Consider the following 26,145-nt stretch of genomic DNA (forward strand, 5'->3'; position numbering starts at 1 on the left):
ACATACTCCTAAATAACCAATGAGTCAAAGGAGAAATCAGAATAAAAATTAGAAAATACATGAGATGGATGAAAATGAAGACACACTGTATCAAAATGCATGGGATGCAGTTAAATCAGTGCTTAGAAATAAAGTTGTGGGGGTGCCTGGGTGGCTCAGTTGGTTAAGTGTCTGCCTTAGCCTCAAGTCATGATCCCAGGGTCCTGGGACTGAGTGCCACATCAGGCTCCCCCGCTCAGTAGTGAGCCTGCTTCTCCCTCTCCCTTTCCCCACTTGCACTCTTTCTCTCTCCCTCAAATAAATAAATAAAATCTAAAAAAAGAAAAGGAAGGAAGGAAGGAAGGAAGGAAGGAAGGAAGGAAGGAAGGAAGAAAGAAAGAAAGAAAGAAAGAAAGAAAGAAAGAGAAATGTATAGCTGTAAATTACTAAATTAAAAAAAGGAAAGTTTTTAAATCATAGTCTAACCTTCCACCTTAAAAAGCTTAAAAGAAGAGCAGATTAATACCAAAGCCAGCCAAGTTTTCATTTGATTTTAGAGCAGAGATAAATGAAATTAAAAAACAGACAAACAAAAGAAACAAACTGAAAGTTGGTTCTTGGAAAGATCAACAAAATTAACAAAGCTTTTACTAAACTGACTAATAGAAAAAAAAAAAAAAGACCCAATTTGCTAAATGAAGAGTTAAACAAGGGCCAGAACTACCAACCTTACAGAAACAAAAACCTATAGGGTAATATTGCCAACAATTGCAAGCTAACGAATTGGATAACGTAGATGATATGACAAATTCCTAGAAAGACACAAACATTGACTCGGGACCAAAGCCGACTCAAGAAGAAATACAAAATCTGAATAAACTGTAGCAGGTAAAGAGAATGAGTCTGTCAAAAAGCTTTCCACAAATAAATTCTCAGTCACAGAAGGATTAACCACTGAATTCTATAAAACATTTAAAGAAGAATTAAAACCAATACTTTACAAACTCTCGCACAAAGTCAAAAAGGAGAGAACACTTCTCAATTCATTCTGTGAGTCTATTACCTTGATATCAAAACCAGACAAACTGTGTGACAAGAAGACTATAGATCGATAACTCTGATTAATATAAATGTAAAAATCCTAAACAAAATACAAGAAAGTCTCACCAAGCAAGATATAAAAGTGTTATTCACCATGACCAAGTAGAATTATGCTCAAGAATGCAAACATATGAAAACCAATCACTATAAAATGCCATATTGATCAGGTAAAGGCCAAAAATCACATGATCATCTCAATAGATGCAGAAAACACATGTGACAAATTCTCATGATGAAAAACATTCAACATATTAGTCACAGAAGGGAACATGCTTACCTGACAAATGACTTCTACAACAAACCCTCACCTGACATCATACCCGACGGTAAAAGATTGAAAATGTTCCCCCTAATGGTAATAAGATAAGGATACCTGTTATTACCACTTCTATTCAAAATTCCACCAGGGTTTCTAGCCAATTAGATAAGGAAATGAAATGAAAGGCATCCAGAATGGAAACGAAAGTAAAACTATCTCTATTTGCAAATGACACGATCTTGTATATAGAAGGTCCTAAGGAACCGTGTGATTACATTGGGCTTACTTCAACAGTCCAGGTTAAATTTATTTTAAGGTCAGCTGATTCATAACCACAGTACATCTATAAAATCCTTTCACAAAAGTACCTAGATTTGCATTGATTGAATAACCAGGGGGCGGGAATCTCGGGGGGGGGGGTACATCTTCAGAATTCTTCCTACCACAATTAGGTAGGCATTATTTGGTTTTCTTGTTCCACTTGCTACATTTAAGGTGTTGACCAGTCTGTGAAGCTTAAACTAGTTGAGTCTTTGTAAAGCCTTCCTTGACTAATTCAGTTGTAGCACATACTGAATCAATGTATCTACTCATCAGGTTGCCAGAATTCATTTGCAAAGAACTGAAATCCACTGGGTCTTTTCCAGCTGCTTTAATTGGTAATATTGCCTGGCCACATTCATTTGGGAGAATCTCAGTCTACTGGCTATTTGGCTGTGGTTCCAAAGATATATTCTTGAAAAAAAAAAAAAAGATATATTCTTTGAAATTTGTATTATATTTATTTTAATACACTATTATTTGATTTTACGTATTTTTGTTGAGTATGGATTTTTATCACTTGTGGCTGAATTAATTTGAAGAATATATACCCATATAAATTTTACAAATAAAAAGCCATCTGCCTGTAAAGAATAAAATTCCTGCCAGAAGAAAAACAAATGACATATATGAAAACATTTCTGTATTTATAAAGATAAATTATAGAATGTATTATTACTTAGCTCAAATGCATGGAATAATAAATTTCTGTATTTCTACAGAGAAATTATAGAATGTATTATTATTTAGCTCAAATCCTTGGAATAATAATACTTACTTTAAAAGATTTGACAGCTCTACTACTTTTGTTATATGGAAAACTTTCATTGATGTCCTATCAGTTAAGTCAAATAATCATCTAAGTTGTCAACTCTGATTCCCTGACTGATGTATTATTCTGAATTTGAAATAAAAGAAATGGGAAAATAAACAGATATTGTATTATCTAATAAGAAATAGGCATCAGTTTTGTTCAGGAATTATGAAAACTTCAGGTAAGCTCACTAATTTAAAATGCACACAACATGTGGACACACACCAAGGACCTTGATATTATTAGCTTGACAATCAAAGAATTTGTGGAAGAAATAAAGCTCTCTGCAAAACACTACTTGAGGCAGAATGAATCATTAAGCACCAAATATGTATGCCTTTGAAATTCTTTGTGCAAAACCTCAGCCACTGCCATACATCCATCAACATCTCTCATTTCTGCGGCCTGGTTGGACAGCAGCAGAAACAGGATTGTCAAGTATGAAGGAGTTGGATGGAGGAGGGAAAAGAGAGAAGGCAATGGTCCTGATGAACAAAATCAGGAACCTTTGGGCGCCATAACTCTTGACATTCCAAATACACATTTGGCCTACTCTCCATTAGAATTAGAGCAGATTGTTCTATCACTACCTGGGCACACCAGTATCTCTTGGTCCTTCTGTGGTTCTTTCAGTCTTAAATATCGTCTCTTACTTCCCCATCCACTGAAATACCACTTATCATTCAAGCCCTTTCTCAAGTCTTATCTTAAAGTGAGGGTTTCAGAGGGGACGGGGGTGGGGAGCTGGGCTAGCCCAGTGATGGGTATTAAGGAAGGCACATATTGCAATGAGCGCTGGGTGTTATATGCAAACAATGAAGCATGGAACACGACATCAAAAACCAATGAAATACTGTATGGTGACAAACATAACATCATAAAAATAAATAAATAAATAAATAAATAAATAAATAAATAAATAAATAAAACAATGACATCAGTTTCCATTTGGAGTGGGTCAGAATTTGCCTGTATCCACAGAGTAGTATGCTCAGACTAACATTGCAGCACTTCTAAAATTTCCCCTGTATTATAATTCATTGTGTTATTGTCAAGAGTGCTTTTCAAAGAGATCATATAATCTGCAGCATATATCGTAATAGTCTTTCTGATATTTACAGCATTTATCATGATGCCTTACACACACGAGGGTTACTAAAAGCTTTTGAATTGAAATTCACAATTGTCACCACCATATATAAATACATGTACATAGATATATAAAAGAAAATTTTCACACTTAATTATTTTTTCACTTTAAAAATAGTGCTGCTACAATATTGAAAATGGCACAAGTAGAACAATATACTGAATTTCATTTCACAAATACAAATTTTGTTTGTATTTTTATTGTAAGGCACAGGCTGACCTACTGTAATAATATCTCCTCCTTCATTGAAAATTCGGATGAATTTTGAAATAACAGCATAATAAAGCTGATGGTTACACAGAATCAGAGTATACATCAAGGTACACCTCACCTATGTTTGCTACAAAAGTGACCACTAACCACAAAAATCAAGATAACTTATCTGTTAGTTCTTGCAGGAGGAATTTGATCCTTTACTCATGCATCCCCAATAGTGCATATTGTTGAATGCAAAAATGCTCAATTAATGTTTACTGAACAGACAAGACTGCAAATTATGGCTCAAAGACAAATCCCATCTGCCACCTGATTTCGTATGGCCTGTGAGCTAAGGGTTTTTACATGTGTAAATGGTTGAAAAACTTCAAGAGAATAATATTTGCTGACATGTGAAAATTATATAAATTATAAATTCCAGTACAGCAATAAAGTTTTATTGTAACACACCCATGCTCAATCTTTATGTATTGTCTATGACTACTTCCATAGCATAAGACAGAGTTGAGTAGCTGGGACATAAACTGTATGATCTAAAAAGCCAAAACTATTTACTATCCTGTCCTTGAAGGAAAAAATTTGCAGATTCTTGGAATAGAAAATGTATAAGGTTTATGCCTCCATCACTAGATGGTGAGTTCCCTAGGAACAAGACCTTTGTTCTTCTTCATTCTTATATCCGCAGATTCTCAAAAAATACGTGGAGCAATGTAAAAGCTCAGTAAGTTTTTGAAATAATAAATATATAAAAGAATAAATGAACATTAATTCTCAATGATATCAAAATAAACAGATATTAAGACTATAAAGGCTGCAAAAACTTGATCTAGAAAGTGAGTGTGAGATCCTTCTTTTCCAGTTTTTGTCTTTTGCTGTTTCTTATTTGTAAAATAATAACAACTCACTGTCTAAATCATGCAGCTTGGGGCGCCTGGGTGGCACAGCGGTTAAGCGTCTGCCTTCGGCTCAGGGTGTGATCCCGGTGTTATGGGATCGAGCCCCACATCAGGCTCTTCTGCTATGAGCCTGCTTCTTCCTCTCTGACTCCCCCTGCTTGTGTTCCCTCTCTCACTGGCTGTCTCTATCTCTGTCCAATAAAGAAATAAAATCTTTTAAATAAATAAATAAATAAAAAATAAATCATGCAGCTTGCCAAGTATCTAGAAATGCATTGTGGTTCCTAGAGCCTATCGAGAAGGGCAGCATGGAACAGTTTAGGACACGCTTGTATGAGGATGCCCAGTGATAAATATAACACTTATACAGAAAAACCTAAAAGTTAAGACCTCAGGATGCTTTCAAGAAAAACCAAAGAGGCATATTTTTATGGGAACAGAAACTTGGAGAAAGGGATCAGAACATGTTAGATTCCTTCAGGCTTTGCCTGAGGTTAGGCTTCAGTTGTAGCTGGTGTGTGTGGCTAAAATTCTGATAGAAAAGCTGCTGTCTCCTTGGCCAGAAGAATCGAAGAAAGGGAGCTAGGACAGCCAGGTACACCATAAATAAAGGGAAGAATTCTAGAAAGAAGAGAGCCAGAAGAGGTGGCTTATATTCTATGAATAAACTACCCAAATCTCCGGCCACAATTAAAACATGCATGTGTAGGCAGGGGGCACGTCTAGTAAAGGTTAAAAGAACTGACTCTATATTTGAATTTCTGCCCACAACAAACAAAACAGAGTTTTCAACTTGCGTCTAAGCAAGTTAACCATCCACTTAAACAAAACAAATTACAAACATCTTAGAAAAAGCCCTGGCAGTTCTCATAAAACTGGACATTAACTGACACCACATTTCACTTCTAGGTATTTACTCAAGAGAATTAAAAACATCAGGACACAAAGACTTATTTATATAGGAATGTTTATAGCGGTTTTCTTCATGACATTCCGTAACAGGAAAAAACACAGGTGTCCATCAATAGGAGACTGGATGGATAAACTCATACAATTGCATACTATTTAGCAATAAAAAGGAAAGGATTCATGATACATGCTGCCATATGGATGAATCTGAAGCATTATGCTAAGTGAACACAGCCTTGCACAAAGTGTATACATTGTATGAGTTCATGTACATGAAGTTCTAGAACAGGCAGGACGACTCCATGCGGGAAGAAATTAAAATGATGATTGCCTTGGGAGTGGAGGGTGGGAGCAAGGATTGGTTAGGAAGTTATAGGAGTGAACTTTCTGGAATGACAATAATGTGCTACTTTTGTTAAGTGTCCGGGTTGCACAGGTGAATGCATTTGTCAGAACTTAGCAAATAGCACGCTTATGATTGGTGTTTTCATATAGTGTAGATTTTACCTCAAAATTTAAAAAAGTAATTCTAACGAATATTGAATTCTAACAGGGGAAAACACACTTTTTCTTAAAAGGCCAAATAGTTTAGGCTTCGTGGATCGTATGGTCTGTCACAACCACTCAACTCCAAGGCTGTAGCACAAAAGCAGCCACAGGCACATTGTGAATGAGTAGGTGGGGCTGTGTTGCAATAAAACTTTATTTACAAAAACAGGAAAATGACCCACAGGCCATGGTTTGTTGACTCCTGTGTCTAGATGATACCACGCTAACGTACTTGGAGTAAAGTGATTCCTGCAACTTCTTTGGAATACATTGAAAATATGATGAATTGATAGATGAGGAAAGGGATCAGTAGATGGACAGATATTTGATAAATATAGTAATTTTGGTTGTATAACTTAAGTGGGGGGTATACAGCTATTCACAGTAAAAATTCTTTGAAACTTTTCATATGATAGAAAAAATTATAACACACTGGGGGAGGAACTATACAAATAAAAAATAAGTGGGCACACAGACTCTGCGTGTAGCTTACTAGACAAAATAGAGTTAATATGGCCATGAATTAAGAAACACAATGTAAATGAGGGCTACCTGGGTGGCTCAGTCGGTTAAGTGTCTGCCTTTGGCTCAGGTCATGATCCCAGGGTCCTGGGATGGATCCCCACTTTGGGCTTCCTGCTCAGTGGGGAGCCTGCTTTTCCCTCTCTCTGTTCCTCCCCAGACCCCTCATTCGTGCTCTCTCTCTCTCTCTCTCCCTGCAGTCTCTTTCTCTCAAATAAATAAGTAAAATCTTAAAAAAAAAAAAAAAAAAGAAACAATGTAAATGAAACTTCCAAAGCTATAATGTGCTACCCAGCAATCCCATACAACCAAAGAAATGCCCTAGCAATGGGTCATTGCAAGTGTGGCCATAGAGAATAGTAAAGAGCCTTCAATTCTAGGCTAAGACCATCACACTTTCTAGAATAAAATTAAAAGATTGGATGATATTTAATAGTTTGTGTGAATCATAATATAATACATGGATTTTAGATCTAATTTAATATTGGTCAAAATAACATGAGTTCTAATATTTCCATTTAAACCTGATTTTAAATACCCAAATAAGAAAAATAATCTGCAATATAGAGGTAAATGTTAACTTTTCAAATACATTATTTTTTTATCTTTGATAACCTATACATTTTACATTTATAGTAAATTACACATTTTAAAAGACTCATGTATCTCCTTTAATATCACCTAAACTCTAGAATTATTTAAAACTTGGTATTCCGAAGAGTTACAAGAAAAACTCATATTCCCTTCTTTTTTAAAATATAAAGTTTTCCCATTGTTGTAATGATGTATTTGAATTTTTGTAGTGATACCATTTCATCTAAATGCAATGCTAGGTACTTTTTAAAAATCAATATTATATTTTAATCACTCTGCTCCAAGTTTAGTAGACTTCAAATATTGACACAGTAATGTTTTTAATGTTCTAATAGATTTTCAAACTTAGCTCTGAAAACTTCTCAAGGCATTGATTACATGATGGAAAACATTATGTTGGAGCACTAGCAAATTATTTCAAGAGTAAGTTAATCAAAAATTTTATTAATACTCATGAAATAAGGATTTTTGAATGGAGACAAGATTCCAACAAGATGATTTTTCTATGAACATTCTCAAATAGCTAATATCTAATATCTATTTGCCTATTTAAAATTATATCTAGGGCAATACTCATATTTTAACATTTAATTGTACTTAGAAGAGATGCATCACTATTATTAAAATCACCAGTCTTCAATAATTATGACAGGCAATATTTTGTCCCCTTCTCCCTATGAGGCTTGTCTTATTATTACTCCCACTTTACAGATGAGGAAACAGAGGCCACTCAACTAGCAGGTTGACAGGGCCAGGGTGCAAACCCATATCGTCTGACTCCAGAGATCTGAACTCAAACCAAGTGATATAGCTACAATGGTATCTGCCTATAAAACATCTCAATTTTGATGTAATTGCCCCCATTTTATTTCTTGACTAGCAATCAAAAAAATCAGCATGACAAAATGAGAAGAGTAGGAAGAAAGAAAGGAAAGAGGGAAGAGTGGAAGGAGGGTAGGAAAGAGGGAGCAGGAAGCACAATGACAGATTCTGGTTGTCTAATTCGAAGGTGAAGAGGCAGACAAGCATAGTAAAAGAGCCACATGCAACAAAAGGAGGAAATTTCAGGTATTCTGCCCAAGAAGAAGCCTCGGATAAGTAAATGCATGCTGTGAAAAGTCTTTAAGTAAAAGAAAGCAGCAGTGGGGAGGTTCTAAAGGAGAAATATACAGAATCAAACAATTCACGAGGTATTGTAATGACTAACAGGTGGGAACCAGATTCGATATCATCACCATCGAGCATAACTGAACATCATAAAAATTTTCTGCATTGCAGCCAGTCGTTGGTCCTGTTTGAAAAGCTGATCCCTTGTTTGTGGTAAAGTTGGCTTATTCCTAACAATTGTCAAAGACTCCCTTTTAAGAAGTATTTTTGCCATCAAAGCCAAGCAAAATAACAAACTCCAGTTCACTTGCCCAGAAGTTAGAGTTAGGAACACCAAAATTACCCAGAAAAGTACTAAATATCAACTTTCTTGAATGTTAGATGCTTTACGGCAAGTTATACCCACAATATCTTGTTTAGCTCTTACATCAAACACCTATGAACTAGGTATCATCATTCGCCCTCTTGGAGTTGAGAAAACCACGGCTTAAAAAGTAAGTTGCTCAACATCATACAGCTAGTAAGTGATGGAGCCAGGATTCTAATCCACATGCGTAGTATTCATGCAAACATTTCCAAACATATCTGATACCTGGACATTGGCTTGCTTTAAATTCTCTCTAGGGAAAATACTCACATTTAAAATTAGGTTGCATTTATTTGAAAGAAGCATCTCTTTTCTAAAAAATCACCAGCCTCCAATTAGTTATGCCTCTTTTCATGTCATGTGTAAGCCCATCAGACGAGGGAAGGATTAGGGTTGATTTTTGCTCACTAAAATATCTTAATCAGCTGGTACAAAGTGGTGAACGAATGAAGTTCACTAGTTATCAAATAAAGAAATGAATAAATGTCTGGCTTCAGAGCCGCCTCAAAGCGTAATGAGCAGCCCATCAGAGCTTCCTGAATAGTCTGAAAAAACCAGTGTTGTTAGAGCTAAGATCAGTATAGCCAAAAGTAAAGTTATTTGATGAATTAACCTATGTAGCATTATCATGTTAAATTGTCCATTTTCCATAAAGAGTCAAAACAGCTAGAAAATCCCAATTATTGTTTAGATAGCCCAGCAGGATCCCAGGAACACACCTATAAGAATCCAAGGTAATATTGTATATCCTAAATATCCTGAAAATGGTTAAAGAATGCATAAAATTAGACATTATAATAATTGACATCCAAATATTGACCAATATTCTACCACCAAAATCAACCACTTGACAAGAAAGAGAGAGAGAGAGAAATTCAAAGCATTTACCAGACATATCGCCGTTGTGATCATAAAACGGAAGTGAGAGACCAGTCATCCCATTTCTCTTTGTCCAACCAAGTTGCAGACTCTGATCTTGCGTCATACTACAGAGCCCATTCTCAAAATCACATCTTTCATAATTGGAGCCTAATGAGAGAAGAAAGAAATTAGCTTTCACAACCCCATTCGGTTCCTTAAGAACTCAGACAAGAATAGAGAAAAAAAAAAAAAAAAAACTTAGCAACAAACAGCAAATGTAGATTAACCTAAGGACTATTTTCCACATTTTAAGTCTACTTTATTAATGCAAAGCTTTTTTGCAGACGACACTCTAATAAATCACCACATACAAAAACCAGTGCACTCAAACAGAGAGAAGGCCGCGTGAGGTCAGAAGACGGAGGACCTAATCCTGGTTTTGTCTCCTATTACTGAGTGCCTTAGCTAAACCACTTAACCATAGCAAGCCCTTTTCTTCCCTTGTAAGATTAGAATAATGACATCCTGCCCTCTCTCCCTCAAATGATTGCGATGAGAATCTAATGACATAATTTATATAAAATACAACTCTTAGAACCATAAAATATGAGGAATTATTATTAAGGTTATATCTTCAGCTCCACCTCGATATTCCAGCCTTCCAGGCGTATCAGAACTTCAAGTGTGGGCACACCACATGGCCAAAGGCCTTCTGACTGCAGACGCTGTGATGTGCCCCCGGAATTAAATGTAGCACCTTCCTGTCGAATATCACTGTTCTGGGAATTCTTGGCGCTTTTATCACAACAAAGGCAATTTCTGGTTCTTTTTGTCTTTTCCCCAGGTTTAATGGATCTGTGCAGGTTGACAGAACCTGAAGGATTTGGACATTTGGTTGTTCACAACGACCACCGGGTTGGGCTTTATCTCACTATCCAACATCCGCGAGTGTCACTCTCTACAAAATAGGTTATCTCGACCCCAAATAGCCACTGCTGGGTTATAGTTCTTAACAACCGTGGAGATTTTCCTTTGACAGGTTTGTTCTTGCCTGAACTGGTTGCATTAGCCACTGTGGGAGTCGATATGCTGGTGAATAGTTAGGCAGTGTTTGGCAACGCAGTCACGAAATCGTAATTTTTACTTAAGCACATTTCGGACAAAATATTATTTAATAATAATATATCGGACGCAGGTTCTTGAGATCATACATATGAGTATTGAAAGCTGATTGAGAAATATCACTTTTAAACGACACTAAGTAAACTCGCTTTATTACCAATGGTCTATTTCATTTATTTTACTCCTAGATCCCTTATTTTGAAAGATTGCATAGACCAGCTGTATTCTGTAACAACAGGAATCTTAATCGCTACAATTTATCGAGGTACTTTGTTCTGTGCGAGGACTCCTACTTGCAGGTGTTTATTTATTCCTTACCACACCCATATGCAGCAGGCATTTTTTTCAATTTTAAAAGTGAAGAAGCTGGGATGCCTGGGTGGCTCAGTCAGTTAACTGTCAGCCTTTGCCTCAGGTCACGATCCTGGGATCCTGGGTTCAAGCCCCACCTTGGGCTCCCTGCTCAGCAGGGAGTCTGCTTCTCCCTCACTCCTCCCACGCTCTCTTTCTCTCTCAAAAAAAAAAAAAAAAAAAAAATCTTTACCAAAAAAGTGAGGAAGCTTAGACTATGTGTTACAGACATAAAGTAACTCACCTGGGATAGAACAGCTAGTGAGTGCTGGGGCTGAGATTAGAACCCAGGTCTTTCTAACTTCAGAACATGAGCTCTTAAAGAGGCCGAATTATTAGTCCACGCTCCTATTTGGATCAAAAACTTAGAGGCCTATCAGAATTTCTAGTCAGCCCAAGGGAACCAGTATTTCCAGACTGAATTGATCTTATTCTATCCAAAAGCTAAGAAATTTGATTAGTCTGGGAATCCATACCATGGCTAAATTCACAATTGCCATAAGGCCTTTGAAACATGTAGAATAGCTGGACTATCCCAATTATAACCTCATGGACCTCTCGTGATCCAGAGAATCTGGTTGAACAAAAAAAAAAAATTAACTAAATTATATAATTATTTGTATAGATATGTGCGTGTCATTCATTTAGCTATGCATGTATCTGCATAAACAGATTTTCAAGTTTCCTGTAATTTCTAGCAATTTTTTACAACATATCTGTGATTCTAAAATATTCTAAACTATTTTTATCACCTTATTTCAGCAATTATGTGTATGAAATATACATACATTCTCAAAAAAGTGTCAAACATTTTTTAAATACCAAGAAATCGCTTTGCATTACAATTACTTAGTTGACTTCTGTTCACAATGTTCTGTTCTTTTTAATACAGAAAGATAATCATAATGATTTCTGAAAGTGTTAAAACCAGAAAAATAGCTAAGTAGAACATTTTTTCCTTCTGAATAATCTCAACAGGGCTTCTTTTTGTTATAAAATGAATCTAATGAGCATACATTTTCGAGTGTTTCTTGTAAAAACCACAAACTTCTAATAACCACTGGATTATTCAAAAATTGCATCTGAAAATTTTCCATTTATTTTCCCCCAAGAGAGAATTGTATATTTTAAACCATTTGAACCATGTTTCTTGCACTGTCACTGATTTGCCGTTTAATTCCATACGGCACACATCTGCATCCAAACCTGAAACTATTTGCTACACTAAAATCTGCCTGCATAGAGAGTTCTGCTACCACAGCCATCATTAAATTTTGTTAAGGCCTCAGTTCAACAGGGTATGGAATAACGAGGAGCAGTGTGCAAGAACTTATCAGTAGAATCCACGTTCCTGGGCTTTTTGAACGTGTGGAACTCATTTTTCCAATTTTGTGATCCCAAACGCGGGACGTACTATAGTCAAAGAGGGAAGGTGTTCCCATGTTGTGATCTGGGGTTGCTTGGAAGGCCAAATAATCCCCTGAATTGTCTTCCACATTGCCAGACTCTCCCATTTAAAATTCACCGAAGAGTTCCCGTAGAGTCAATCGTCAACACCTTCATGGGAAGACAAACATCAAATATATCCCCAAGTGATGGTTAACGTGGGGCATACTTCTGAGAAAATGAGGAGGAGCAGAATAAACTTTTAAATAGTGGTAATGGTGAAGAAATTGGTGCAGAAGTCAGAATTACGTTTGGTACGGGTAGATGGTCACAGTATAAAGTTCTGAGAAGACACAGAAAATGTAAGAACTAGGAACAATCTAGAAAAGGAAAGGCAGGAGATATTAAAAGCAAACCACTTATCTCACAATTTTGCCTGGGCCTATAGTAATAATGCATATCTCTCTTTCTCTTAAAAGATTTTTGAGGCCCAGTTGTAGTCTTAACGATGAGTCCTGCTCTTTCCGAAAAATTGTGGCAAAATACACATGACATAAAATGTATCTTTTAACCATTTTAAGTGTACTGTTCTGTGCTATTAAATACAGTCACCTTGTTATGCAACCATCACCACTGTCCAACCCCAGAGCTTTTTGTTTTTTCCAACTGAAACTCCATATCCAAACACTAACTTCCCATTCTCTCCTTCCCCCAGCCCACCATTTTATTGGAACCCATCATTCTTTTCTGTCACTATGGATTTGACTATTCTACATACCCCATGTAAGTAGAATCACAGTATTTGTCCTTTTGTGACTTGCTTATATCACTTAGTATGTCCTCAAGGTTCATCCATGTTGCAGCATATGTCAGAATTTGTGTCCTTTTTGGACACCATCTATTGAAGAAACTATCTTTTCCTCATTGTATATACTTGCCTTCTTTGTCATATACTAATAGACCATATACGTGTGCATTTATTTCTGGACACTCTACTCTGTTCCATTGATTTATATGTCTGTCTTTTTGTTTGTACCATACTGTTTTGATTATAATAGCTTTGTAGTATAGTTTGAAATCTGGGAGCATGATACCTCCAGCTTTGTTCTTCTTTCTCAAGATTGCTTTGGCTGTTCGGGTTTTTCTGTGGTTCCACACAAATTTTGGGTTTATTTGTTCTAGTTCTGTGAAAAATGCCATTGGTATTTTGATAGGGATTGCACAGAGTCTGTAAATTGCTTTGGGTAGTATGGACATTTTAACCATGTTAATTCTTCTAATCCAGGAGCATAATATATCTTTCTATTTATTTGTGTCACCTTCAATTTCTTTATCAATGTTTTATACTATACTTTCAGAGCAGGTCTTCTACCACCTTTGTTAAAGTTATTCCTAGGTATTTTATTCTTTTTGATGCAATTGTAAACTGGACTGTGTTAATTTCTCTTTCTGATGGTTTGTTATTATTTTGTAGAAACACAACAGATTTCTGTATATTAATTTTGTACCCTACAACTTTACTGAATTCATTTAGTAGCTCTAATAGTTTTTTGGTGGAATCTTTAGGATTTTCTATATAAAGCATCATGTCATCTGCAAGTAAGGACAATCTTAGTTCTTCCTTTCCAATTTAGATGCCATTATTTCTTTTTCTTGCCTCATTGCTGTGGCTAGTACTTCCAGCACTATTTTGAGTAAAGCAGCAAGAGTGGGAATCCTTGACTTAGAGGAAAAGCTTTTCTGATCTTAGAAGGAAAGTTTTCAGCTTTTCCCCATTGAGTATGGTGTTAGCTGGGGGTGTCATATATGGCCTTTATTATGTTGATGTACATTCCCTCCATAACCATTCTGTTAAAGAGTTTTTATCATAAATGGATGTTGAATTTTATCAAGTGCTTTTTCTGTATTTATTGAGGTGATTCCTAAGTATTTTATTTTGTTTGATGCTACTGTAAATCGGATTGTTTTTTAAATTTCCTTTCCAGATTGTTCATTGCTAGTGTACAGAAACACAACTGATTTTTGGGTATTGATTTTGTATCCTGCAACCTTGCTAAATTTGTTTATTTGTTCTAACAGGTTTTTTTGGAAGAATCTTTAGAGTTGTCTACATTAAGACCACATCTTCTGTGAACAGATGATTTCACTTGCTCATTTCTAATTTTAATACTTTTCTTGTCTAAATGCTCTGGCTGGGACTCCAGTACTATGTTGATAGAAGTGATGAAAGATGGCATCTTTGTCTTGTTTCAGATCTTAAAGGAAAAGATTTCAGTCTTTCACCATTGAGTATGATGTTAGCTGTGGGTTTTTCACATATAGTGTTTATTGTGCTGAGGTAATTTCCTTCTAGTCCAACTTTCTTAAGTATTTTTAGCTTCCTCCCTTTCTGAAGAAAGCTATGTATTACATAGCCACAATATTCTACATACCATTCATTTTACCATTTGGAGAATGACTTATTTCACGTAGATAACATATAAAAACATATTCACAAAAAATTGTCTCTCTCACTCATTTAATGTAAAAAATAATGGTCGGTTCCTACAAAGGATGAGATGAATCTAAAATATTCCAATTAAATAAAGGTAAAATTTAATTACACTCAAAAGTAAATTTCAGGGACACGTGAGTGGCTCAGTCATTAAGTGTCTGCCTTCAGCTCAAGTCATGATCCCAGAGTCCTGGGATCGAGTCCTGCATCGGGTGCCCTGCTCAGCAGGAAGCCTGCTTCTCCCTCTCCCTCTCCCACCCCCCCTGCTTGTGTTCCCTCTCTCACTGTCTCTCTCTCTCTGTCAAATGAATAAATAAAATCTTTTAAATGGTGTTTTAATCTTTTAAATGTTTCAATGAAACATTGCTATTATTTGGCCTGGCAAGTTAAAAATATTAATTAATCTTTACAAGGATATATTCATCTTTCACACTGAATTAATTTTAATATTTTCATTGAGACAGAAATAGGAAAAACCCTAACTCACCGAGTTACATGATAGCAAATGGAATTAGCACTCTCATGGCTCACACCAGAATTATCCAATATTATTTTGGATGGATTCTTGTCATACTCTGCCTTTATTCTCAAGTCACTGAGACCATCAGTGGCATTCAGACTGTCAATTGAGTCATTGATGGTATCTAAGTCAATGAGAAAAGGATTTCCAAACCATGTTTTAACTTTAACATTGTTTCAGGATTAGTAACCTTCAAACAAGTTCAAAGGAGTGTTTGTGCCTGGTGATTTCTGTAGAAATATTGACAAGGCATGGCATTAACTTCAGTCTGCAGCAGTATTCACTCGAGTATTATAAATGTTGCATAGCTGTTTACATATAATTTTCCATTCCAGAGTAGCAGCTTAGCCAAAATATCTTAGGGCTTTTCAGTAGTTTCTATAATGGTGAATACAGAGACTCTAATAGAAAGTTATATCATCTTGCATGAAGAAACTTTGCATCACAGAAACTAATTCCGGAACAAATAAAGCCCTGTCATATTTTTTTCTTCCCTAAATAGGTTTTCAATTTCTTTCAAAATAAGTAAAATTTTTCTTCCAAGTCCGATTTCCAAGTCCAATCAAGCATTTCAAGACTTATTCACTGGAAAGTCACAATTATTTCTAGATAGTAAAGAACATCATATTATATTATTCCTGTTTTTTTGATAGAAACTTATTTAAAAGCTGGGGGATTCAAGGTTGCCTTCATCAATTTGGTAAATTTGAAAACAGAATGCAAGCCTTCTCTCAGGATCCCTAGCCAAGCCTTTAGGGTCAACCTGCACACGTAGAAATGTTTATTGACAAACAGAAAGGTACGTGGGATGACAAGAATTGCAGGGGTTCTAGCTATGTATATATTTTGGCTTCAGAAGATATTTTGCTAATGGAAGAAACAGTTTGCCATTTGATATCACGAGGTGTCTTTGAAATTTTTTAAGGGAACTCATAAACTGAATGTCTTTCCTCAATGATGTCAGTTTGCACACTTAAGCAACAAAACAAGAGCAGACTACATTGCAAGACTGAGTAGTTGCGTCGAATCCCACGATGAAAGAAAATAGTGCACCTGACAAATCCAGCTTAGTAAACTAGTAGTTAATCAGTCTGTCGAACGTTTATTGACTCTATGTGCCATCAGTCTTCTAGGAAATGGGGTGAATGAGGTAAATTCCCTGTCCTCACAAAGGTACTATTTTGCTTTTCCACGACCTCCTTCAAAATATTAATGAAACTGTTGGCAGTTCTGATAGGATAGCACCCATGTAGGCAAAGACTGAAGCCTTTGAAGATTTCAGGTATTTTCGTACAGGACTTATGAATCTAGAACCTAAAATGCTCTTTGGTCATTTTAAGGACTAGAATTCTAGAAAGAGGAACTGTTCCCTTCTGAAACCACATCAGAATATTTTATCCAAACACCCCAAAATAGCAATTTCTCTATGCTTACCTAGAAATTCAGACCCAAATTCCAACTTTCAGAATTAACATAATTCTTTTTTTTTTTTTAGTTTTTTTTTTTAAGTATAGTTGACATACAATGTCACATTAGTTTCAGGTGTACAACGTTATGATTCAACATATACATTATGCTTTGCTCACAAGTATATCAACCATCTGTCACCATACAACACTGTTACAATATAATTGATTATATTCCCTATGCTGTCCCTTCTATTCCCATGACCTATCATTCCATAACTAGAAGGCTGTATCTTCCACTCTTGTTCTTTTCTTATTTATTTATTTATTTTAATTTAATTTAAATTCAATTGGCCAACCTATAGTACATCATTAGTTTCAGATGTAGAATTCAATAATTCATCAGTTGCATACAACACCCAGTGCTCATCACATTATGTGTCCCCCTTAATGCCCATCAACCAATGGACAGATAATTCTTCATAATCTCACTGTTCGCAAGCCCCAGTGGAGCCCACAGTGGAGCTGTGACTGTATATTCTGGTGAACTCCACGTTATGCCTGTGATATCCAGGCAGAAGAAAATACAAAACTCAGTAAATTAGAATATATAAAATAACAGTTTCAGTGTAACAAAAGCATTGTAAATAAAACAAAAGAGGAACAATACTTTCAATGTATCTGACAAATAGTTCTCTTCTAGATAAATATATCAAATAAAAGGTGAATTCTCTCATAGAAATATGGGTAAAAGTCCTGAGAAGGCAACTTACAAAACTTACAGAAAGGGAAACAACCACATGGGATGAAGTGTTCAACTTCACTGTCAATCATATGTCACAGTTGAGTTTTGAGAAAAAATTAAAAGGCAAATGAGAGAAAAGGAATTCTGTTTGGCATCACATGGCCTACATGTCTAATATGACTTTGCTTTCATTTCTACAATAAGCACAATAGAGCAAGCTAATAGAAAACTATTTATTAATTTTAAGATGCCATTTTATTCTGATTTTTAAAACAACAGATGCTGTATTGGAAAAGTTAAAATATTAATATGTACAAAAAAGAAAAGTCGCTTGTAAGTCTACCACCTAGACATTATTCTATCTAGTATTTTATATGCAATGCCATACTCTATTTTTAAGTATACATATTGATCAGTTATCATAATTTTTCTTTTGACAATATATCATGAGCTTTTCACCACTTTTAAATAGCACCAAAAATGATGACAGATGGCTGCACAGATGTCCATAGTATAGATGTATCATAATTTATTTAAGAATTAATCTAATATTATAAAATTACATTATTTCCAATTTCCACCACCTTAAATAATGCTGTGATGAGACTCCTGACATGAACTCTTTCTAAACGTTTTCCTGGAATAAACTGCTAAAAATGAAATCACTAGTCAAAGGGCATGAACATTTTTTAAATCTTTATTCATATTTCAAAGATACTACTATCAAAAATGTAAGAATTTATTAACACCCCTGCCTACACTATATAAAAATGCTCATTTTCTCATACCCTTCACAACCATAGACATTCTTTTTTGTAATTTATGTGTATTTAATTTTTAAAATATTGAGAGCTTTTGGTTTTTGACTGTGATATATGATTGACAGTGAAGTTGATCGCTTCATCACATGTGGTTGTTTCTCTTTCTGTAAGTTTTGTGAATTGCCTTTTCAGGACTGTTGCTCATATTTCTATGAGAGAATGCATCTTTTATTTGATATATTTACCTGGAAGAGAACTATTTGTCAAATATGTTGAAAGCTTTGTTCCTCTTTCAATTTATTTACAATGCTTTTGATACAGTGAAACTGTTATTTTACATATTCTAATTTACTGATTTTTGTACTTTCTTCCTTTCATGTAATGCATAAAAAGGCCCTTCCTCATCCAAATATTTATTCAATACCAATATTCAACAAATATATTTTGAGAATTTATTATACCTCAAAGCAAAGAGAAACTTTTCCTGACTTCAACTTATACTCAAGAATAATAAAGACTATGGCTTTATTTTCTATATTTAACACTTTACCTTTTGGAGATTTTCATGTGTGGGAGTAAATAAGAAATTTATTCCATAAAATTGCCTCATCTTCATTAGTTGCAAATAAAAACACGGTTAGTATTGTATCATGGTTAGAATTAAAGGTTCCAGGGTGCGCTTGGGTGGCTCAGTCGGTTAAGTGTCTGCCTTCAGCTTAGATCATGATCTTCTGTTCCTGGAATTGAACACCGTGCTGGGCTCCCTGCTCAGTGGGGAGTCTGCTTCTCCCCCCATTCCCACTTGTGCGTTCTCTCTCTCTCTCTCTCTCCCCCCTCCCTCTCAAATAAATAAATAAAATCTTAAAAAAAATAAAAAAAGAATTAAGGGTTCCAGAATCAGACAGAACTGGTTGTGAATTCCAGTTCCTCCAATGAATAACTCTGTGTCCTTTGGCATTTTAGTTTACTTAATCTGAGCCTCTGTTTACCAAGCTGTAAATTGGGAACAATAACAGTTCTTACTATTTTCTTGTTTGGTAAAGATTAAATGAGATACTCTATGGAAATCTCTCAACAGTGCTTGGCTTAGAGGACATACTATAAACTGACTTGGAATGCCACCATTATTTTTTATATATATTATACATATTGTGTTATATTTCTTAATATTTTTTATTTATAGAAATCTTACTATTTCTAGTGATCAGATTCTTTTCTAATTTTGAACTTTCACAATGTTGGAGTAGTTTACATGATACCTACTACAAATCTACTAATAAAAGTTATTCCCCATTATTAATCATTATCTTCTTCCCTGTTCTAGCTGTTCTCCCTCATTTTTGTGAATGAACTTGCAGATCGCTTTAATCAGGTTTTCAGATAAATTCCAGAATTTACCCTGGTTATACTCTGTATTAGAATTTAACTAGATTGAGTTCATGAATGTGAAAATGTATGTATTTGCACTATTAAAGCACACCATTAGGAAATAATCTTGCCATAAGTTTTTCTTCCATACAGCAGTAATTTTTTATAATTTTCTTCAGCTAAGATCTTTATATTTATTATTAGATTTCTTAAATTTTATTGTGCTATGGACTGAATATCTGTATCCCTTCACAATTCATATGTTGAATCTCTAATTCCCAGTGTTAAGTTATTTGGAGGTGGGGCCTTTGGGAGGTGACTGGGTCCTGAGTACGACACTTTCATAATGGGATTAATGTCTTTATAGAAGAGGAAGAGAAGTCAAAGCTCTCTCCCCACCATATGAGAACACAGTGAAAAAACAGCTGTCTGCAGGGGCACCTGGATTGTTGAGCATCTGACGCTTCGTTTCTGCTCAGGTTGTGATCTTGGGGTCGTGAGATTGAGCCCTATGTGGGCTCTGTGCTCAGCGTGGAGTCTGCTTGAGATTCTCTCTCCCTCTCCCTCTGCCCCTCAACTCCCCTTGTGTGCACATGCACACTCTCTCTCTCTCAAATAAATAAATAAATCTTTAAAAACAAAACAAAACAGCTATATGCAAATCAGGAGACGAGCCCTCATCAGATACCAAAACTGCCAGTACTTTGATCCTAGACTTCTCAGCCTCCGGAACTATGAAAACTAAACGTTCTTTTGTTTAGGCCACCCAGTTTATGCTATAGTAGCCCAAACCAAGACATTTTGCTTAGGATTTTTAGTTCTTTCAGGAAAATATACATCAAACCTTTTGCATACAGTGTAGTAGTAAGATAAGCACTGTGCGTGAAATCTCACATTTCACTCTATTAATTCTTTAACTTCAAGTACTTCAATGAACCAATTACTCTTTTAAAGTAGTTGACATATCAACCTCTTGAAGAAATAACATTTGTACTTAAACACCTGATTAAACACTGTCACCTCTCAGATTTTGGGAATGCACCTCTAAGGTAATTTTTTTTAAAAAAGATTTTATTTATTTGACAGAGAGAGAGACAGCCAGCGAGAGAGGGAACACAAGCAGGGGGAGTGGGAGAGGAAGAAGCAGGCTCCCAGAGGAGCAGGGAGCCCGATACGGGGCTCGAGCCCAGGACCCTGGGATCATGCCCTGAGCCGAAGGCAGACGCTTAACGACTGAGCCACCCAGGAGCCCCTCTAAGGTAATTTTTATGTTTTTCACATATAAATTTAGATTTATATGAAGTAAATACCTTTTGGGAAAAAAATTTCCCTAAATCCAAAAAGTTTGCAAAAGAAATAAGGTAAAACCACAAAATCTTATGAAGTATTCCATCGAATCAAAGTATAAAAATAGATTCCTATCTCCTTATAAAAAACACTAGACCAAATGGAAAGTTCCTAAGTGTGATGGGTAGGTAGGAGAGAAAAGTGTCAGATTAACAGAATATATTTTTTTCTTTTAAGTCACAAGTTAGCTCTAAAAGTGAATGTATATAACAGTTAATTGTAATACTGACTTCAGGTATGCAAAAGTAATTATCTAAGAATATTTATTTTCTGGCAACACTTCAACAGTGAGGATCCAATTCATGGGATATATCTTAACCCTGTATCAATAGTAGTTTATAATCTTCTGGTTGACTTGGATCTGAATGGTAGCAATATAAGCAAGACTACTGTCTTTATTGTTAAGTAAAAATACAACAGAGTAAAGCCTTTGTATATCAAATAATTTTGAGAAATTGCTAGGAGAGAAGCTAGACTCTCCCTGTACTTGATATAATGGCTCCAATATTAAAATGAACAAATACAAATCAAAGAGAATGAGGGAGAATGGGCAATGGGGATCAGCATGGAAGCAGACAATGCAATGCTTAGAACACGATTTTTAAAAAGATACCGAGTACTACAACATTTATTTCCCTCACTCAGGATATCAATAAATTATAATGAAGAGGGACTCTTGTCAACACTAAGACCAAACAGTTGTGATACCTAAAAATTATTTTTCTTAATCACTATATATTAACTGCTCAATATCATATATAAATAGAATTTATTTCATTGTGAAGATTGTCTTTCTAAACCTCCCATCTTTAAAAGAAATTCTGAGTTGAACAAAAGGTTCAAGTACTCTGAAAAGGAGGTCCATCATGTAAAATAAGAAAATTCTCAAAAACCTATTAATAGAATCAGTTGCATCTGAAATTCAACTCCAACTAGGCCAATTTCATTATGAAAAGTCAACATAGTAATCTATTTCTTTAAAGGTCACACCATTTGGATGCTAAAAAGGCATACAGGTTGATTTTTTTTCAAAAAGCGACTATTTTAACATCATTATAATGTTAACTTTTTTTTTTTTTAAGTCTCATCTGTAAGTTTAAGCATCACAAATTTTTATGAGAAGAATTGCTTGGCCATCATTATTCCTCCACAATATTTTCCCCTCCTGCTGTGCACAAAAGAAACTCACACCTCAAAGTCATTCTCAATTTTATCGACAAGTTATGGTCCACATTTTAAATAAAATACCAAAGTGGAAAGTTCTCAGAAATGAAAATGAAAAGTGAAAAAGCCAAAAGGTGATCTCCTAATGTAACATTTAAAATGAAATCTGTTTATTCGACAGATCTGTTCCTTCGTTTCCCTCCACGGCCGCGAGTTATTAGAATTTTTCATGCAGCCAAGACCTTTTGCACTCGGCAGCTTTCTCCTTCTTTCACATTAACCTTTTCCCTGAAGCAGGACCGTGCATGTTATCACAGCAAGTGTGCTAAAGGAAGCTTCACAGCGATTAATAAGGGAAGGGACTTTGCACTTCTTGTCAAACCAGCCAAGTGGTTCCTCTTTGCTGCTCACCAAAGAACAGCGAGGGTTTTCCCAGACAGGTCAGAGAAAGGGCAGCACACCCACATTCAGCCTCTCTGGGCAAATTGGACAAATATAAATGAATTCCTGTCTTTGGTTGCATTTTGTGTTTAATAGTTACTAATGGCATGATCGCTGTCCCAAACTATGGGAAACAAATCAATAGCTTGTTTTCTTCTGCAGAGAAGAGATTTTTCAGTATTCACTGTTCTCATTCTACTGTCATAACAACTGAATATGTAAGTAGAAGTCCAACAATAGCAAAACTGAATATATAGAAACTTACCAACAGTAGCAAAACCGAATATATAGAAACTTATTTTAGCAGAAGAAAATGAAAAATTCTATAAACCTGAATTAACATAGTATCTGAATAAAAACTAGAAAATACGTTTGAGTAATGTGCTCTAAAATACATGAATTAGTGCCTCTGGATAATTGAACCAGTAGTTACTATGAACCAACAATGAACTCACTTAATTGTATGAATGTGTTGTTTCTGAAAGGTGATTGCCCTCGTTCCACTGGTGAAATGCAGAATTCCTTCAGGATGTCTAATTGCAAGAGAAGCTACAGAAACGTACATGTCTTTACCCACGTCTTACCTTGGTGAACAGTTTCCTTTTTCACATGATACCAGTAAGCCATGGAACGTTTTCCCGCCGCTGAAAGTCAATTTATCTCACTTTACAACTTCTTGTAATGACACGGAGGCTCAAGACCACATGATTCGTGCATGGTTTATGCAGGACCCAAATCTAGGTCCCGCACTTTCCTGAGCTAGTGCTATTTTCTGCACCCCAGAATCAAAGGTACAAGCCCGTGTTGTACTCTGGGTGCAGTCGGTACCAACTCACAGGGAGGTAGCAAAAATCAAATCTACTCATGTAAACCTAAAAGTCATTTCACACATTTCCATCTTGAATCTAGCTTTTTTTTTTTTTAAAGATTTTATTTATTTGACAGAGAGAGAGAGCCAGCGAGAGAGGGAACACAAGTAGGGGGAGTGGGAGAGGAAGAAGCAGGCTCCCAGCGGAGGAGCCTGATGTGGGGCTCGATCCCATAACGCCGGGATCTCGTCCTGAGCCGAAGGCAGACGCTTAACAGCTGAGCCACCCAGGCGTCCCTTGAATCTAGTGTTAAGCTCATCGTTTCCATCACGGCATTTTAAAGTTTCTGTCCTGAGCTTCTTTGGAATTTTGCTTCCCTGATATATTAACAGCTACATGACTGCATATCACTTCCTTCTTTATAATCAGTAAAAACTAGTTTAGAATTGTTTCCCGCCAGTTAGAATCTCAGCAATTTGATATTGTTTAATTAGAGGCATTTTGGTCTATGAACCCATCTCTATTGAAAAATATATTTTAGTTTCTGATTTACACTAAAGCGTGTAAATGAAATCCACGAGGGCCAGGTATCTAGCCGAATCTCCCTGGCCGCCCATCGGCCCCTGGTTGGAAGGTGTCCAGGGACCTGAAATTGGACAAAGGAGAAGAATAGCACTTACACTGCTGTTCATCGCTCTTGTCCCCACACTGATCTGTGAAGTCACACACGTTGTCAGGAGGCAAGGACAACCCATTGCCACACTGAAAGGCTTCGGTTCCTTGCTGAGCCCCTGCAGAGATGAAGACACAAGAAATCCAAAGGAAACAAAAAGCTTCATTCCGTGGGAATGGTAACATTTCGGCCAAGCAGAAGAGCATCACTTGATATGTCTCTGGGAGATTAGGCAGTTGTAATAGGTGAATCCATAATGAGAGACATCCTTTCTCTTTTCCCTACTCTTTCTTTTCCAGATTTGCCTGTTATGACCGGATACTCTCTCGGTGACTATCTGCAACCCCAACAAATGACTCCCAGAGCAGTTGATTTACTCTTTCGGAGGAGTGTCTTTAGAAAATATTTAACTTGAGCAATTGCACCATTTCTGTATCTAGCTAAACATGGATATTTATTGCCCTGTGTATACCATATTTAAACAATGTAAGCATTTATGATCATGCTATCTCCTGAGGGAAAATTTTAAGAAACAAAGGGCAGGCACATAAATGGGGCAGGGGAGCTGGGGGAGGTCCACAATAAAGTTCTAAGTAACATAGCCATGCTAATTCCTGTGCTTACTTAATCACATTCATGTAATTTAGAACATTATTGTGGTCGCTAAAACTTATTTAAATATTATTAGAATTTCTCTGGGAGCTCAAATGTGTATCCTTAGTTATTGAATAGAAACCTCGTATTGCTTGTTTAGATAAATTGAGTACCCTAGGACTTTTTTAAGACTTTATTTATTCCGGAGACAGAGAGAGCACACGCGGGGCTGGTGGGGGAAGAAGGGGCAGAGAGAGAGAGATAAGCAGACTCCCTGCTGAGCAGGGAGCCTGACACCGGGCTCAATCCCAGGACCCTGAGATCATGATCTGAGCCGAAGGTAGACACTTAACTGACTGAGCCACCCAGGCGCCCAAGAACCATAGGATTTTAAAAGTTGAAGGGACATTGGAGGTCATTGTTTTACCAATCACATAACTTGGGCCCAAAGAAATTAAGGGTATTTATGAGAAAATACAGTAATTTAGTATTAGAAACTAGAATTCAAATTTCCTACTATTGCTGAGGGCAGTGTTCTTTCTTCTGTAGCACACTGATCCTCTTGTCAATTCATCTTAATTTGCTTCTACAACTGAAACATGATTTCAGAATGCATATTCAGAATGAAAGGTATATGGAAGTTCAGGACACACTGATGTATACATAATAAAATTCTATGAAGCTGTATAATCATAGAAATTATATGCAGGTGAATATTCAAAATATTCCTTTATATTTGATTTCTTAAAGACATATCAAAGTTCTTTTTCAACTACTTTCTTTTCATTTTTGCAATATAACGGCAAGAAACAAAACACCCCATGAGACTATAAGAAGCAGTTGGGGAAGGTAGAGTGAAAATCAGGACCATAGATCAGGGACAGGGATGCATCTGAACATCTAATAAAAATGTTAGGAAAGTAAGATTTTTCCCATATTCTAGAAAAAAGACCCACTATATATATGTCTAAAGTATGGGCATTCAGGATCCAGGGAGGAAAATCCATAATTTTGCCCTATCACTGAGCCCTCCATGTAATCTGGCATTTCATTGCTCTGTGCTTTACTCCAATTTCAAAAATATTTCTTCTCCTTAACTCTGTTTTGTAAATGAATATAATATTTATAAATGAACATTAATACCTAACCTACTTCTCTCCTTTATGTGTCTCTTAAATGTTGATTATCCTTATAATATCCTCATAATAACATAACTCCATGTTCATCCTTCTCCCTGCTCAGATTATCCTTTTTTTCTAGGCATTTTCTTCACTCCCATGATTCTGAGCATTATCTATATATTATCCCAAATCTATATC

The 26,145-nt window shown here is 35.9% G+C and overlaps 1 protein-coding gene across 2 annotated transcripts in view; it reads right to left on the reverse strand.

Moving 5' to 3' along the window:
- The window catches only part of MALRD1 (MAM and LDL receptor class A domain containing 1), a 747,156-nt gene extending 722,718 nt beyond the window's left edge, over positions 1-24,438 (reverse strand). For both annotated transcript variants that reach the window (XM_040645358.1, XM_040645357.1), the window contains exons 1-2: positions 24,240-24,438; positions 9,673-9,813 (exon numbers count right to left, since the gene is read on the reverse strand). In XM_040645358.1, coding sequence (XP_040501292.1) covers positions 9,673-9,813; positions 24,240-24,438 — 340 coding nt within the window. The remainder of the gene's footprint in view (positions 1-9,672; positions 9,814-24,239) is intronic.
- Positions 24,439-26,145: the final 1,707 nt, after the last annotated feature.

The sequence above is a fragment of the Ursus maritimus genome, unplaced genomic scaffold (assembly GCF_017311325.1).
Source record: "Ursus maritimus isolate PB19 unplaced genomic scaffold, ASM1731132v1 scaffold_31, whole genome shotgun sequence".
In the NCBI taxonomy this organism is placed as follows: Eukaryota; Metazoa; Chordata; class Mammalia; order Carnivora; family Ursidae; genus Ursus; species Ursus maritimus.